We start from the raw sequence: 17,109 nt of genomic DNA on the forward strand, positions 1-17,109 counted from the left end.
GATGGTAATCCCCTCAAACTCTGGAGGATGCAGAGGGACCACCCTCCCTGAAGATCTGAGGCTGCCCGCTAGCACACAGGAAATTAAAAGACCTCTGATATGGCTCGAGGCCTTACCTGGCAGTGCTTTACAGGTCACCAGGCAGTTATGTCCAAAAAAAAATAAATTCCATGTTAAAATAGAACAGCAGTGGGAGAGCTCATGAGTTTGGTTGATGTACCACTTCATTCAGTTTGAAGGTGCTATGAATGAAAATCATGAAGTGAGAGGAAACGCTTGTACTCCTGGTGTATTAGAGGTATTTAGTGCAGCTAGCCATGCTAACCAGCTAGCCATGCTAATCAGCTAGCCATGCTAATCAGCTAGCCATGCTAACCAGCTAGCCATGCTCCATCCCAACTCATAATCCCATTTTGTTCCTCAGATTGGGCTAATAGGTCATCATGGAGTCTTTTTATTTATTTTCTATTATGTTGTCATGAATATGCTGTCTTCTCTCAAATAACTCCTGCGTCATGTGACCTGGGGACTCCAGGTCAGGACCAGACGGGAGGCGGAACTGATAACTGAGATTTACTACCTTCTTTATTTGAATGAAAAGACCATCTCTTTTGTTTTTCATACCGTCTATCTCAAGTAACTTAGCGAAGACAAGTTCAAGATTGTAGTACAAATTACATTGTTTTTCTTACACTCCAAAATTCTGTGTTTTTTCAATAGCCCCTATGTCATGTGACCCAGGGATTCCAAATTAATCATACAGTAACTAAGTCAAGCATTCTGATGTAGTTCCGACAGTTCAGAACTGATCATTCATGGATCTAAATCATAGTAAATAGCATTCATGTTTGGGTTTTCCTTTGCTATTTTTAACTCAAACCTGAGTGAAGCGAGCGACCAAGTGGACGCCACGCTGGAAGAAGATGACATCGCGGCGTCATCTTGACTGCCCGCGTTGGTGCCAAAGTTCTAAAAATTAAAAAAAAAAAAAACTTGAACAATTTAATCTCTCCATATTCAGTCTGCCATGTGGTACAACGTTCCCGTTATGTCTCTGGCGCATTTATAATGAGCGTGGAAATCACTGTGATGGTTACCAGGCAGCAGAGAGGCAGGCACGAACATCTCTGGTGGATTTGAATCATCAGGAGCAGAGAAGTCAGAGAAAACAGCAGGTCCTCAGAGGAGCAGCTGATACATGACGGTGAACACAGCCACAGTGGCCATGTGGAAGCCGTCTGCGAGGATCCATCGTTGTCAGGGGAAGCCGGTCCCGAGGACATTTCACTTCTCATCCATCTTTCCCTCACTGACGTCAGTGAGTCCAGCCTCCGAAGTGGAATCAATGGCCTTCTCACGCAGGCCTGCCCCGTCAGTCAGAACTGAAGAAGCACACTGGATGGGAGAAGGAATGATTTCAGGTGTCTGCAGTTCCCTGATCTGGGTTGTGATCGGCTGGTTACTGATGCAGGTGCGGGGTGACTGGAGATGGGAAACGGGCTAGCAGATGCTTGTGGGTATTAAACGAATTAATGAGGTGGGAAAAGTCTGAGGGTGACGCGGAATGGAAATTTCCATTGAAAGGCAAAAGCCTGGGGAGGTGAAAGCGGCTGGAGACGTGGACAGACAGAGCGAAAAAAGGAAAACATGAAGAGTTTTTATGGGCGTCTCTCATCCTCGCAACCACAGCAGAGACGTACTTTATGAGACCAGCTCCAATATTTGTTTTCTCCTCCCCTGCAGGTGAATGCTACCTGATGGAGTGGTCAGACTGGAGCCCATGTGTCAGCATCTGCGTCAAAGGGGCTGGTGTGGACTTCGGTTCGGTTCAGGTCCGCTCGCGAGCCGTGTTGGCCCAGGAACCTGAAAACCTGCTGCTCTGTCCTGACCAGGCGTGGGAGTCTCAAACCTGCACGGGTGAGTGACAACTTCAACCGCTGGGGGTTTGACAAAGAAACAGGAGCAAGTCTCCCCTTCACAGGGGGACTACTATGTGCAAATAAGCTCACAGAAAACTGGCGAATCCTAACTTTGATTCATTTATTCGTTTTATTTACCCACGTATTCTTCCTCATATGCACAATCAAAGGGAAGTAAAGTCGGCTTGCATTGGGTGGGAGGCAGTGAAGAACAACTGCATGTCAGTGTAACAGAGACTCAGGATGATGCCTGCAGGCTGCTCACTCCACCATCCATCTGAACTTGCATGTTTGGCCTGCCTGAAGAAGCCCAGGGAGAGAACACGCTGAGTTTGTGAAGAGGCGAAGGAGGGCATCAGATAAGGTTTTTCTTGCTGCGAGTTGACTGGGCGGCAAAAGTCGGCTGTGACAGGAGTTGTATTTCTGTTTCACTGTCGAGTAATTTGTGAGCAAACTGTGAAAGTCACATGAACGGAAACGCACAAGCGACAAAATACCACCAGAAGATGGCGGTAAAGGCAGCGTCACCGTCGCTGCGGTGAGTTGCGTGTCAGTGAAATGTGGCGAGAGGTTTTGAGGAACCCTGACTTAGGTGAGTTGTTCTCAAGTGCCAGCTCGTTCAGGAAATGACGTCGCTGTTCCGAGACGAAGGTTGTGAGTGGAAGGAGGACGATGAGGGCGGAAACATCCAGTCTGTTGCTCCAGTTAAAAATCGTATTCAAAAAAGTGATTTTACTTGAAAAAAGCACAAACTAACTACGACAAAACCATTTTTTTTTTATTTCATAGATTTTAACCTTTTTTAATTAAAAAAATTCCAAGATGCAAATCAAAACACGTTAATTATTCCATCCGACTCGCGCTGGAGCCTTTGGCTCTCAGTGTTGGTGAAACTGTATGTGTGAGAGGTTATTGAACATTTTTCCAAATAGCAAAAAAAAGAAATCGCTCAAATGATGCAAAAGCGCATTTTTACTAATTAAAAGTTGTGGAAGGCAAACAGGAGAGCAGTGGTGTGATCGTATATCTCTTCAGTAATTGGTCCCTACACACTCGTACAGATAAGATGCTATCAGCTCGGGGTCTGCTAGATTTGATAAAAATGTAGCTCATCGTCTGCCACGGTTGAAAGAGACCTGAAGTCAAGTTCCGCTGCTTGTTCTTCCTGTAACTTAGAGTCTATGAGTGTTTTTTCTAAATTAACTGTCTGCTTTGCGTAACTTCCTGCCTCCAGTGCCCATTGAATTAGTCCTCGTATGACTGATTTTGCAGCCGCAGACACTCTTGGAGGAGCGTGTGTCACATCGAACACGCTTATGTGTTTTGGTTAAAGCTGTGAAGGTGGGCGGAGTTTATTACATCATGCTGCCGACCACCAGTTCAGGGTGCACAATATGTTTATCGCTATCACTGAAATCATATCGGCCATGTTCATATGAATGGAATGGACCAACTGTCAGATCAGCCCCTCACATGACATACATGACGCTCCCTCACACAGAGCTGCAGTACTTAACGGAGCCATTACTTGTTTGAAACAACATTAATTAACAACCTTTTCAATACTACTATTATTTGGGGGGGGGGGGGTGATTTGAATGTGTCATTCTGGGAAACTCCTATCAGAATGTTGTTGTGTTTTTTTTTTAACTGTCTGAAGAATTCATCGATTGTGAAAATAATCAGCAAATTAATCAGTGATTTAAAATCATCTTCAGTTGCCGCCCTCAGATATATTCACTAGAAACTGAAGGATTCTCAACAAAAACCATGGGATCAGACACCCCCTCCTCCCTCCCTGGCTACTGTAAGCAGCCCCACAGCCGTCTTCTCTGACCTGGTTTCACAGCCTCACTCAAGGCTCCGAGGGGGGGGGGGGGGGGGGGCACAGACACGACCAGTGAAAGCAAAGGAGGCAGAGAGAGTGGAGGAGGCAGGGGAAGAAGAAGGCGGTGGCGGAGGGAGGGAGGGAAGAGAGGTTTGATGTGAGGAGTCCTTGAATAAACCAAACCAAAGCTGTATCCTCATTGCACGTTTTACAACGCCGTAATTCGAACCCTGGCTTTAGTGCAATGAAAGAGGCTTAAAATGGCAACACGCCGATTGAAACCGCTAGATTTCCATCTGATTTCCCTTTGTGTTGTTAATGAACTCTATTGTCCCTGAGTGCAACTGAAGAAGGCAAGAAAGGAGCTGCTGCGCACAGCTGGAGAAAATGTGCAAGTGTTTGCCCAACAGCTTTAGGGACATAAACTACATTCTAGCAGACGTCTCTCTCTTTTCTCACCCTTTTTTTTTTTGCCTATGAAATTAAATGCAGATTGCAAAAAAAAAGATCTAAAAGGAAGATTAATATTGCAATAAGTGGCATTATAAGTGAAGCAGAACAAGGACGCAGGTTTGTTGTAGGCGTCCGCTGATTATTGGCTAAATATCAGCTCAGACATTCAGCTTTTTTTTACTTTTATTGGAATCCTCTTGTTTTATCCATTTAAAAAAAGAAATTGTGTTTCATATATCTTTGATTGAGGAATTTATTTTGACAAAAACTCCCTTTAAATGTTCAGCGCTCCTTTTCTGTTGCTGCTCTGCATGTATCAGTCAAGTGGAAAATTGAGGTAAAAGTGTAGTAAATAATATATCATCATCTAATAATCCCAATAAACTAAGAGCTGAAAATGCAAGAAATATATGTATGTATTGCATATTTTGTCTGCTAAATAAGCAAAAAGAGGAAGCTTGGTAATAAAGCACGATAGCCTCAGGACCGCCGTGGCTGCGGGCTCCAGAAAACATGTTGATGAGCAGGATGCTAAACCTCTGTGTGAAAGCGTGTGTGAAACTGGCCGAGTCTTTATGTGTTGTAAAGCCCTTTGAGTGGTCAGTAGAATAGACAAGTGGCATATAAACGCAGACGTCACATTTACAGTGAACCGGCCCGTAAAGCTTCCCTGACGAGCTCCTCGGAGGTGCGACATAAACCTTTGACTTTTTTTTTTTTCTTTGCAGCAAACAACACCAATGACATTTCCAGTTCCAGAGCAAGTCCTCCTCTGAGCACGCTTCCCATAGTAGTAAATTAAAACTTTAATCTGCTCATAAAAGACGGTGGGAAGTACCAGCTGATGTCAGTGATAACACACTTTAAAAACAAAAAGAAAGGAAAAAAAACTCAACTGCCCTGAAGCAAGAAAAAGACAATTTGGCTGGTGAACACAGCAGCAGCAGCTTGGACTGAGGCAGCGATACGTCACCCCGCCTGACTGGATCGCTCTTTTGTTCAAGGTTAAATTGTCCATTTATAGTAGCTGAATAGGCCGCACTGATGATTAGTTACACAGGACTCTGTAGGGAAATGTGGTCATTTGCTGCTCTGATACGGTTATTGATAAAGTCATAATAGCATTGATAGAAAGTCATTACGCCGAAGTCTTTTACTGAAGATTAAAACGCTGAGCCGGACCCTCCCGTGAAGACACTTTGATAGTGATATTATATGACAGCGGCCCATTATGCAACCATAACTTAGCAGCTGCTTTATTAATCCGTCACTCACGCCATTAATGGTCGTCGCTGGAGACTGCCACCCAACACTCCTCCTCACACGCTGATTGTGTTTTTATTTTGCTCTCAAGGGGGCGAATGTTACGAGTACAAATGGTTCAGCAGCGTTCTGCCAAACGCCTCCCGCCCACTGGTCTGGTGTCAGCGCTCAGACGGCGTCAACGTCACCGGTGAGGAACTCATCGTCTTCCAGTGAACACAAATGTGTCCCCGTGGTGACATCTTGACCCCCATCAAATAGAGTAGCAAATAAAAGCCTATCTCTGCCACAGGAAGCATGCTTGTACAGCTTTGATGCCTAGAATATCGGGAGTACAGCCAGTAATTATTCTCAGGACTTAACGGTGAAAATCCTCTTGTGCTTGATTTCTTTTTGGAATGAATCTACTTGGTTCAGAAATAAGGCCCATATACTTCACTTTGTCTGATATGAAAACCCCAAGACATGCAGCGTAGAGGGATGGTTCACCCAAAAATAAAAATGGGGGAAACGTGACGTGGACGATCAGCTGCTCTCACGACACCTGTCAGTTAGCATATTTTAGCTATGCTGGATCTCCTCCATGAGCTGAAGTTCCTATTCATGATCCCCTCACAAATAAACGGGAGCGTAGAGCTCAGGTTCAAGTGTGGGAATTAATCGGTTATCAAAATAATCACTTATTGATTTGTGACCAGAAATTTGCAAGTAAAACAGACATCAACTCACTTGATGGTCGATCGTTTCGGCTGGTAAACCTACAGCTGGCGATCGGCCTTAAAAGTAAGAAACTGAGTGATTTCAGCAGCAAGTTTGAAGCACCAGTTCGAGTGTTTTGATATATTAGTTTTATGTCGGTGAAAAAAGAAAAAAAGAAGTCGTATATGTAAAACACCTTTGTGAAAAGCGTTAGACTCTCAGAGAGTTCGTGTGTGAGAAGCGAAGGCGGTGGGCGACAGGAGCCTTAATGCTTTTCATTCCCACATAAAACATGAACACATTCACCTCACAGTTTTAAAAATAACCCGGCTACATCGCTTATACATGGTTGTAGATGCAGTCTTTATTTTAAAGTGGATGAGAGTACAGGCTGTATAATAAAAGCCTCATGAATATGAACCTTCTTACTTGAGATTTTCAGCTGTGTGACTTCCTTGTTTTTCTCATCGTGAACTATTTTAGACTCTATTGTCTCTTGACCCGCAGGCGGCTGCCCTCCCATAAACCCTCCGACGGACAACAGCTCCTGTGACCCTCCCTGTCTCATGCCCAAGTCTTTCTGCAGTGAAGTAAGCAGCTCTGCACACTCGCAAATTTACCGAAAAAATAAAAACGAGAGAGGAGGAAGAAGAAGAGGTGTTGCATTATAAACAAAGTGCCCAATAAAAACAGGGTAAAGAGAATAAAAACTGTGAAAAACCATAAACCTGGAAGCACAAATCCTCCGGATGAATGGCAGCCTCTGTGCTCACTGTGACTCTGCTGCCAGAATTGAATTTGAATGCAGCAGGGAACAATATGATGGCAGCGTGAAGATGTAAAACCTGTTTTTCCGTAGTGCCACTCAACTCAGCTGCACTGCAATTGGATGTGTTTCTGTCCAGCAGATAAAGCAGCTGGTGAATCTTGAAGTGTATCCATTTGAACAGCGAGGATATTTCTTCAAATCAAATTTGGGCCCAGGACAGAAATCCGACTAACCTCAAATTAGAACCTTTAGAGTCACTGGTTCAGTCTGAATAAAGACTTGGATTATACAGGATAATGCATTTCAAACTAATGTTTGTACAGTTTTCCTGTTGTTAATCTTCGGTCTGCGTTTGCCTCCAGCAGATATGTAGGAGGCTAACATTTGCTAACTTCAGAATTCTCCACAAACGCTGATACTTGGCTGAAGTTTCACTTTGAATTAGCAGCTACCTAATTAGGGCTAATCACGCACCTGATCCCCAGCGGCTCCGGTGGAACCAGCCATCACCATCAGATCAGCCCTAGCTGGGTTTGCCGTGTGTAACTTGTTAGTTAAAATCACATCTGCGGTCAAGCAGAAACGCCCAGGATGGTTGGAGGTTAAATATTGCCTGCATCATTGGTGGTGGCGGTGTTTGTGTTGATGGGGAGGCCGCTGCTCTTTAACGCTTGAGAGTTTTATCTGGGAGCTGATGCTTTGATCTAGATTGACTTGGCTCAGAAGGAGAGATCAGGGGTTCTGAAAGCCGGGTCCTTCAGGCTCATCCAAGGGGTCCTCAGCCAAAATGAGAAATAGATTAATTCCACTTTCATTTAAATGCTTGTGAGAGACTCACAAGAAATGTGCCAGAGTGGAGGAGAGTGGAGGCACCTGGTTAAATGAAGGCTTATAATAATAATAAAAATCTCAATGCCGTCAGCCATGAAAAGCTTCTGACAGACACAGACTGAACTTGGGGAGGTTTTCAGTTTAGCCAGCACAGATTTGGCCAAAGACTTTCTGACTTGCGACGTGAGTGGAGTAGGACACACGCCGACCCCTGGACTCTTTCACATGTCACTTATGAATGTGGAAATGTCTTCGCTGGACGCCAGCAGGTAGGTAGCCAGACCGTCCTGGCTTCAACTCTCCACGCGGTTTACCTGGAAGGAGTTCATTGTAAACCTCTGACTAGAAATGGAAACCAGAGGCCTTCAATAGATCGCACATTTATATGCACACGCTGCTTATACCTATAAAAATTACATTTGAACTATGCAATGAAAAAAATAAGGCACAGCTCTGATAAATAGTAGAAGGTTATTGCATTTCTTGTTTGCTGATTTCCTGGTTATTTACCTGTAAGTTTGTAATAATTTATTGCAGAATAGCTGGTAATTCTGCACATCAATTTGCTTTTGACTAAAGAGATGGATAAATAAGAGGACAAAACCTCGATCCTGATCCTGATTGGATGTTTCGGGGCTGGGTGATGCTGGGTCAAATCTAAATGGTGTCTTTCAGTGTTGTGAAGGGCATCTGAAGGCAGCTTCAGTCACTTCAAATTGAGGTTTGCAGCTTAGGGACAGAACGTGGTGGTCCACAACATAAAAAGTCTGACTGTCCAAGAGAGTGTCAGCATCACACGTGGCTGATGAACCCGTAGCAGGTCAGCACCAGCACCCAGGTCCCCTCCCGAAGGCACCTCTGATTGGGCTGTGAACCAAGTGTGATTCTGCACCGCCCCCTGCAGGCTGGCATCTGCATGTGCGAGGAGGGCTTCACAGAGGTGCTGTCTCCCACCGGACAGCTGGACCAGTGTGCCCCCATCCCGATCTTGGAGATCCCCACAGCAGGGGACAAGAAGGGGGATGTGAAGACCAGTCGTGCCATTAACCCCACACTGCCTGCCACCATCCCGCCCGGACGCACCGGACGGACCTGGTACCTGCAGCCCTACGGACCAGGTCAGCCCGCACCACACTCTTGTTAGCAGTTCAGACCCAGGCCAGGTTTTAGCAGGTACAGCTCCTCTTCGCAGTGTACAAATACTACAGCAAGTATGTTGTTGTTCCTGTCAACCTTTAATCTCTTCGATGTCGTGTTTCGTGGAACTAATTGTTCTTAATTTTCCAAAGCTCTTATTCTCAAGTCGTAATTATAAAAACATTTAGTTGCCTCGGAAGTGTAGAGGAAGTCTGCCGGCTCGAGTGTTGTGTAGTGCTACGTTAACTTGATTATTAATGAATCACACCCCACCAGTGGTGACTGTGTACAGCAGCTAATTGTCGACAGATGTAGAAGAATGCAAGGATTATTTATAGAAAGGTTATGATTATCGTTTTACCAAGATAAAGGTCAGTAAAACAACTCCATCATGACCTGAAGGGAGGTCAGAAGATGCTTCCACTCACTCTTAGCAGATAAGCAGTGCTACTGGATGTCTTTGCATGTATTTGAAGGGAAACATTTTTGGAAAGACCAGGATTTGTAGAATATTCTCAACCTGCAGAGCACCATGTAATCCTCGAAGTGAAGTTAAGACATAAAGCTGAAAGTACAGCAGAATCGACTCTAGTCTGCGTCTGTGCTGGGTCAGACTTAGCGCTGACGGGCTCTAATTAACATGAGCTTTAACATATTTGTTCTTGCAACTGTGCATGAAATGAAACTGACACCTAATGCATCCTGAGAGTCCTGACAGATGCACGCGTGAACCTCGCTATCAACTCTGAACTGCTGGTACATTAACATTTTGAGAAGTGCATCTGCGTCGAGCGCTGTGACTGATGGCGCGTGACAGCGGAAGAAACACTGAGGACGCAGGAGTGCAGAGGAGTTAATGTCTGTCAAGAGCAGCCACTTTCACACGCCATCACTCGGCCCTTGTATCGTTCATCTTCCAAATGTTTAATTTGTTTTTGCAGGCTATTATGCTTCATTACAAGAAGAAATATTTGCCATTTGTGTAAAAAAAAAAAGACAAGAAGAAGCAGCGGCAGCAGCATTTGCAGCAGTGACTTTCTGGCAGGATGAATTGTTGCAGCCGTTAGTGGCTGTTGGTGCTGCGTTGAAGTGTAAACAGACAGTCAACCTGACAAGCCTCCTCCTCCACAGATGGGAAGCTGAAGATGTGGGTGTATGGTGTAGCAGCCGGAGCCTTTGTGCTCCTCATCTTCATAGTGTCTATGATATATCTAGCTTGGTGAGTTGTCGAGTTTTATCTCCCCTATTTATCGTCATTCAAACAAACCCTCCTCATTTTCCCCCCACCGAGTTGCAGCCCCACCTCCCCTGTCATCCAGCCCAGTCTGCCCTTGCATCACCTTTTTGTTTTTATTTCCTCCATCACACGCCGCCCCCCCACCACCACCTCCTCTCCGCCTCTTCTGAGAGCAGCAGCTACTGTGCCAAAGTGCATCGCTCTCTTAAAGCCCAAGAGTCTGACGCCAATGGGACGGTGGTCTGGTTGGGCCAAAGTGCACAGGAGATGATATACACCTGTCCTGACTGCCAAGAGTTGGCTCAGAGCAGCAGCAGCAGCTAATTAGGAACTGGAGGGTTCCCACCCCGACACGCCCTCCAGTAAAAGTGCCTTGTGACCTCTCAGTGTCACACGTCCTGCCTGACTAGCTAAGTATCAGCGCAGGTGAGGACAAACCCCCCACCCCCCACCCCCCGATCGGGATTAGAGCGTGTAGAACTGATAGTACTTTGTGTAGTTGACAGTATAACTGAGTTTTCCTCTCAAATCTGTATTTCTACCTCATCTTTATACCTTCTAGTGCAAGTGGCCCCTATCTGATCTGTGTTTTCCTGCCTGAATACTTTGATATATACTCTCTGTTGTATGTTTGAGATCTACAGTAAGCTGTACTCTACTTTTTACACCAGCAGTGTTCAAAAAGTAGTGAGATCTGTTTCTTGAGCTCAGCAAAGCCCATTTCTCCCTGCAGCTCCGTGTTTCACAGTTTATAACAAACAAGCGAGCTTTTATTCAAAGTACAAAAAGCAAACAATGACTTTTACAAAATGATCAAGGTACATAGGATCCAAAACTTCAAGGAGGCCATCAGGTACTGTGTTCCAGTTGTTACTCTCTATTTATAGTTCAATAACACGTACGCAGTATTATTAGTGTGAAAAGTGTTTTTCGGCCACTGGAGTGTTTTGACTTTTAGGTAGTTTATTCATGACAGTACATAAAATCGTACCAACTCATAATAACCTGTAAAGTATTCAGTAGTAACATAATGGTCAGATCAATGTAGAAGATTACAAGTATAAGATAACATGATGAAGCAGAAATATTGGACTAAAGTACTACCTCAGAAGTGGACTGATGTACAGGACCAAAAGTCCCGCTGTGTCTGCAGCATCAGAAGAGAACAATTGGACAAGTTTGCATCATTTTTTGACACTTTGAACAGATTTTTAAAGTCGAGAACATTATTTGATGGCAGGGAAGCTCAGGTTGTGGACTGTTTTGGAAGCGTTTGGATGCTTCAGCAGAGCAGAAAATAACTGGACCCGTGTTTGAACGACAGACTGATAATCTTGTTTTAGGCCGTCGGACGGTTGGGCTTGATGGGCTCTTACTATTTTTGTAGCATTGCACTTAAACTCAGGGTTCCTGTGTCTGGATGTCTTACCATTCATCAGATGAACTGGGCCTGGTCACTGTTTACATGCTGGTCTTGGATGAACCTCCGACCGGGGTCCCTTCCACTAGAAGGTGTATTAGCATAGAAGTATACCATAGTACCCTGGGTGCTACTGTGTCTACCAGATACTGTGGAAAATTACTACAAGCACTGCATATTGTGTATTTACATAAAGATATAATGACGCAACATCTGTCTGAACATAGTCATTTAAACTCATAACGTTGACTTGCGCCTCTACGTCTGTGTAACTCAGTACTCCAACACTGGTCCCTGGGCTACTAGGAATGAAACATGGACTTTTAAAAAAAAATTGCAGTAAAAGTACAGACTTTCTGTTATCACACCAGAGATAATGAGGTGAGGGAGATGTTTTAATATTTCTGGAGGGGTTTGGATTTAGCCGGCTAATGTCGTCTCCCAAACACGGCGTCATGCTGCCCCCTTGTGGCCGACAGATGAACTAGGGCACCACTCTCCCCTGTATTTCACTCCCACTCCATTTCCCTTCATATCAACAGCTCGATATTATTTTACCCATTCCAGGTATTGATGCTATTTCTCTATGTACGGTAATATACAGATCAATAGAACACCCATCACTTCATAACATGAATCTTTACTGGAACATGTGGTAAGCAATACCTCACATTATTTTCCACTTGCTGGGAAACGGTGATGATTGGTTAACTGTTGTGACAACTGCAGGTTCAGTCACCGTGTGGGATCAAATGCATTCACACCAGCAGTCTGCACTGTCTATCAAAAAGACAAGTCAAAGTACTGTCACATTCTCAGGGCAGTATAAAAGGGTGTCCGGTGTAGTATTTACAGCAGCGCTCACAGAGGACCAGCATGAAGCTTCCCTGAGGAAAAGCTGCAGATGTCTGGCATGTGGTAGTTTGCATGCACGTTTACTTGCTGACTTGTAGTGCTTGCAGTTATGTGCGTAGTACTTCTGGTAAGAGTAGAATACTTTTTACTCCCTCACTGCCCACAGCTCATTAGTACCGTGTTGTTTCCTCTTCTCCTCTCCACACAAAACACAGTCTGTGTTGGTTCTCATAGTAAAAGGGATGTTTGGTTTTCTACCTGAATACTACATATCATGCAGTAATACTTCATAGTTGGATCATTTATGGATGTAATAATAAAGTATCTCAAGTTTCTTTTAATCATGCAAAGAAATGCAGGCTTTCTAAAGTATGAAACCAAAAAATCCCATGAAAAGACTTTAACACACCAGTGAACGCATCATCTGTGCCGTCATGTATTCCATGGCTGACAGTGATAATCAGAATGTACCAACCGATTCACTGTCGACTCCTGTGCAGTCAATGTTTGCCGAGAATATAACATTTTCATTGACTAATTATAGTTCATTTCATCCATACTTTATCTCGACACTGATGTGGAAAAGTCATGGAAATTTAGCGCTAGAAAGTCTCTGAATCTTGTACTTGAACAGTAGTTCCACATCACAGTGGCAGTATTAACACTGTTATTGTGATACGCCGCTTAGATTTTGTGCGTGTTTACATCCTGATGTTGCAGGCGTGGTCTATGTCTTGTTTTAGAAGCTCGATTACAGTAAAGTGATGTCATTGTGTTCGAATATTTGACGCTAACATCCACATTACTGGTGATTATTTATCTTATTTTGATATTTGTCCACGAAAGCACCAGTAATTACCACCACAAAACTGTTGTGCTATTTGGATTTTTAGATCTTTGGTTGAAAATACTGCGATGTGTGATTTTGTGTCGTCCAGATCTGGTACATTTGGCTGCTGGCTTGAGGAATACAAAAAAAACCCCCTAAAAAACCACTTTTATGACATGAAATGAATTTAATTACCACATCAGAAATCCTTCAAATGCCACCTACTCCTTCTCCCTCATTAAATCAAATTCAGAACTGCAGGACACAAAACTGCAATATTCTTGAATACAAGAAGAACAACAGATGTTTCAATCAAACTCCCGATTTCACAGCAGACGTACTTCAGTAACTAACACATTTATTCTTCGTACTCCAACACACGGAACGTCAGGTTTGTACCTACATGGCTCGCGTCTGTTTGGAGGATTATTTCTCTGACTCTGTTTTATTCTCCTCACACAGCAAAAAGCCAAAGAGACCTCAGAGACAGAGGCAACAAAACAATCGACTAAAACCTTTGACCCTCGCCTACGACGGGGACACGGACATGTAGTCCCCCGGGAGACACTTCACTTCACCTGTCATAGGGGCCGACTTCATTGCGCCATTACAGTGAGGGACACGGATGTTTGCAGCATGAATGGACATGTCACAGAGCGGAGAAGTGATAGAAAATCCTCTTAGCACAGAGCAGATTGGGGCTGAACCATTTCAAGTAGTGCTCAATTCACCCTCCCTGAGGTTTTTTTAAAAAAATATATCTTCTTTTGTAAGAGCCTTCATGACCTCCAACGTGTTCATTGAGATGCCTTTTGTTGTCCCCTAAATTTGTGTAAAGAAAACACGTCTCAACACAGACCGAGCGCTCTCCCAACACGGCAGGACGAGCACCAACTCTTCCCCCGCACTTTTCAGCTTGTCCCTAAAAATGCTGAGTCGCTGGAGGCTTAGGATGCTCTGACGGTTCGTACGTTGCCAAAAGTCACCGCAGGGAAGAGGAGGAGGGAGAGGAAAATCTCCATAAAAAGGTTTAGATTCCTTTTTCCTCAATCCTCGACTGGGTTTTGACTCAAATCTCTCTTACAGTCTTGAACAAAAGGGATGCATTTCTGCTTTTTTTTTTCTGTTGTTGTTGTTGTTGTTGTTGTGGTTGTTGCTTGATTCCGAGGTGACAGGCCTGCGCTTGCAGGATAAACCGATCTGCGATCAGCTGTTGTCAGTCATGGAACTCCTGCCTCCACCCTCGCTTTGTTTCAGGCACTACATTGCACTATATTAGTGCAGCATGATATGCACACGTGACTTCTACCTTCTATTGCCATAAAACGCCGTCTCTTCCACAGACATAACGCAGAGGTCAAAGAAATGAGAGGAAAAGGACGGCAGCAGGACAAGACTTGTCTCGTTCTTTCAAACCCGGTGTAATCTCAAGTAAATACATGTATAGATTTTATTTCTCAACTTTTTTTTTTTTTCGACGGGGGGGGGGGGGTTGTAGTCAAGTACCTTTTGTGGTTTGTAGATTTCGTCTGGTGTTAATCACTTTATTTCTGCCCAGATGCAAATAAAATATTTCACTGCGACGCAAGCAGGCGCCGTCTCTGCCGAGCACCACAGAGAGGAAGCACACACACACACACACACACACACACACACACACACACGCATGCATGCATGCGCTTTCCCTCAGTTGACTTAATGAATTTGTTTCCACGAGATGTAACATCCGTACGTTTCAATTCAAATGTGGCAAGAAAAAAGATGTAACTTGTTCCTCCATTTTCACTGGTTCATGGACTCGAGACGGAGCCTCCCCCCCAGTCCAGTTTATCTCTGGTCATCGATTTAATTAATTTGTGGGAACAAGTTATCTCGTGACCCTGTGGCCACTCCTCCTCGTTAGCCTGTTCCTCTCTGTGGCTGCTCCAGGGCTGCGTACCTCTTATGATGAGTCAGTTCTTTTTAACCATTAAAATTCTTTTAATACAAAATTTTTACCCTATAAATAATTTTTAAAAAAGGCTAAAATGTTGACGAAGAAAAGACCAGTGAATTTAAACCATCCATGTCATGCAAATGTCATTTCTGCCTTACTGACAATTACAAAGTACTAACAGTCTATACTACACTTTATAATACTTGAAAGGGGCCGAGTACACGATACCTAGACTCTTTTTGTTTCAGACACTTAGTGAAGTATAATTGAGACTTATGTAGTAACAGTATCATAGGTGCTCTATCGTTTGTCATTCTACATGAGGTGAAATCTAGTTAAAAAAAAATCCTACCTGTGAACAACATGTCAGTAGAAAGAGAACACGCTTCTGCTGAGTTCAACGTGACAACAAACCGCTGTGGAAAATGTTTACTTCTTTCTTTCTTTCTTTTTTTTTGGTGTTGGATTTGTAAATAACATTTTCTTATTTTTGGGGAGGGGGGGGCGGGAGGGGATACAAAAAATCAAAGTATGTGTACATTTATTTTATATCGCACAGAAAATGTTTAGTTTGAATATTGCAAAGTGGGTGTATGATATTGCTGATTGTTGTTATCATGATGCAAGTTATGTTGTGACAAAAAAGAATGGAGGAAAAAAAAAAAAGCAGAAAAAAGATTGAAAGCCCAGCCATTTTGTACAGGTTGTTTATATGTACGGGAAGAACACGTGAAAATAAACGAGGACACGGTGTAAACTCACACAGGTACACGATGGACTCTTTTTGCTTTTGTTTTGTTTTTGTCTTAGAAATTAGATTATATTTAATATAACTAAAAAAAAAAAAAAAAAATGTTGGAAACTCAGATTAATTAATTCCTCCTGTTTGTTTTGTTCCTATCAACAAATGTCATGAAAAGTCCAAATCAAAATGTTTTGTCCGCCTGTTGCTTTTGTCCTGCTGAATTATTGCCAGTTATTGAATTCCACTTATTATTTATACACATTTTGTATCGTCAGAATATTTAGCTAAATGTCTTCTTTTACCCCAAACTAAAGCTTCTATTATTGTCAAGGACCCTGTTGGACAACCAATGGTTCCTCAAACGAAACTAAAAAAACAGCGTAACCCACGGTGGCTGGATGTTGAGGGTGAAGGGCTCCCAGGGTGTGAGGAAATATGAGCGGCAACACACGAGCGCCAGCTGGTTAGCGGGTTGGCGCAGGTTTAAAGCTACTAACCCTGAGGACTCGGAGGTCAAGCGTCTTGAGTTTGATGTAACCGTGTGCTTGTGGCGGATTAATGCATTCCAACGGTTTTTCTTGCCTTTCAGCAGCTCAGTGGTAAAGAATGACACAAATTACATGAGAAGTATTTTATTTTTTGTGCAGCCACACAAAACACGTATTTTTCTGAAAAGGAACCAGAGAAGAAGATGGATACTCTTCTCTGTGCTGCATCAGGGAGCTGAGACCCTCAGAGTTAGCTTAGCACGTTGAATGCGTTAGCATCGATCCCTCAAAAGTCATCGGCCAAAGCCTTTGTTTGGTCAAGAAGATGAAGGCGTCGAGGGAAGTGCATCCAATGACCTTTGACGCGGGTATGCTAACACTTCCCACCCACTACCATTCCGTGTGCTAAGCTAACTAGCGGTCAGCTGGTCTCTGTGGGTCCCAGCTCAGCACAGACGAGAGGAAGGTCGCTGTCTGGTTCTGGAGAGAACACCAAATTAGTGTGTTCCTGAAAAAGTTGGCGTGATCCTTTAAGAGTTTAAGACTCAAAGGCAATTTCACTAATTGGAGTAGTGGAGTTTGACAAAGGATGCTATCTTGTTGCATTACTGGAAGAGTGTCCTGCAGCATCTTTGAAGCTCCACTCATTCAAAGACAAAAGTGAATGAATATTGACCTTTCCCTTTATCTCTCCCCGTCA

At 43.7% G+C, this 17,109-nt stretch overlaps 1 protein-coding gene across 1 annotated transcript in view; it reads left to right on the top strand.

The window, feature by feature from the left end:
- The window catches only part of thsd7ab (thrombospondin, type I, domain containing 7Ab), a 158,075-nt gene extending 141,289 nt beyond the window's left edge, over nt 1-16,786 (top strand). Inside the window, exons 24-29 of the mRNA XM_086217750.1 lie at nt 1,744-1,917; nt 5,555-5,653; nt 6,670-6,752; nt 8,667-8,880; nt 10,031-10,118; nt 13,703-16,786. Coding sequence (XP_086073876.1) covers nt 1,744-1,917; nt 5,555-5,653; nt 6,670-6,752; nt 8,667-8,880; nt 10,031-10,118; nt 13,703-13,793 — 749 coding nt within the window. The 3' untranslated portion in view covers nt 13,794-16,786. The remainder of the gene's footprint in view (nt 1-1,743; nt 1,918-5,554; nt 5,654-6,669; nt 6,753-8,666; nt 8,881-10,030; nt 10,119-13,702) is intronic.
- Nucleotides 16,787-17,109: the final 323 nt, after the last annotated feature.

The sequence above is a fragment of the Aulostomus chinensis genome, chromosome 11 (genome assembly GCF_037954235.1).
Source record: "Aulostomus chinensis isolate RoL2024-O1b breed Wild chromosome 11, RoL_Achi_v1.0, whole genome shotgun sequence".
NCBI classification, from domain to species: Eukaryota; Metazoa; Chordata; class Actinopteri; order Syngnathiformes; family Aulostomidae; genus Aulostomus; species Aulostomus chinensis.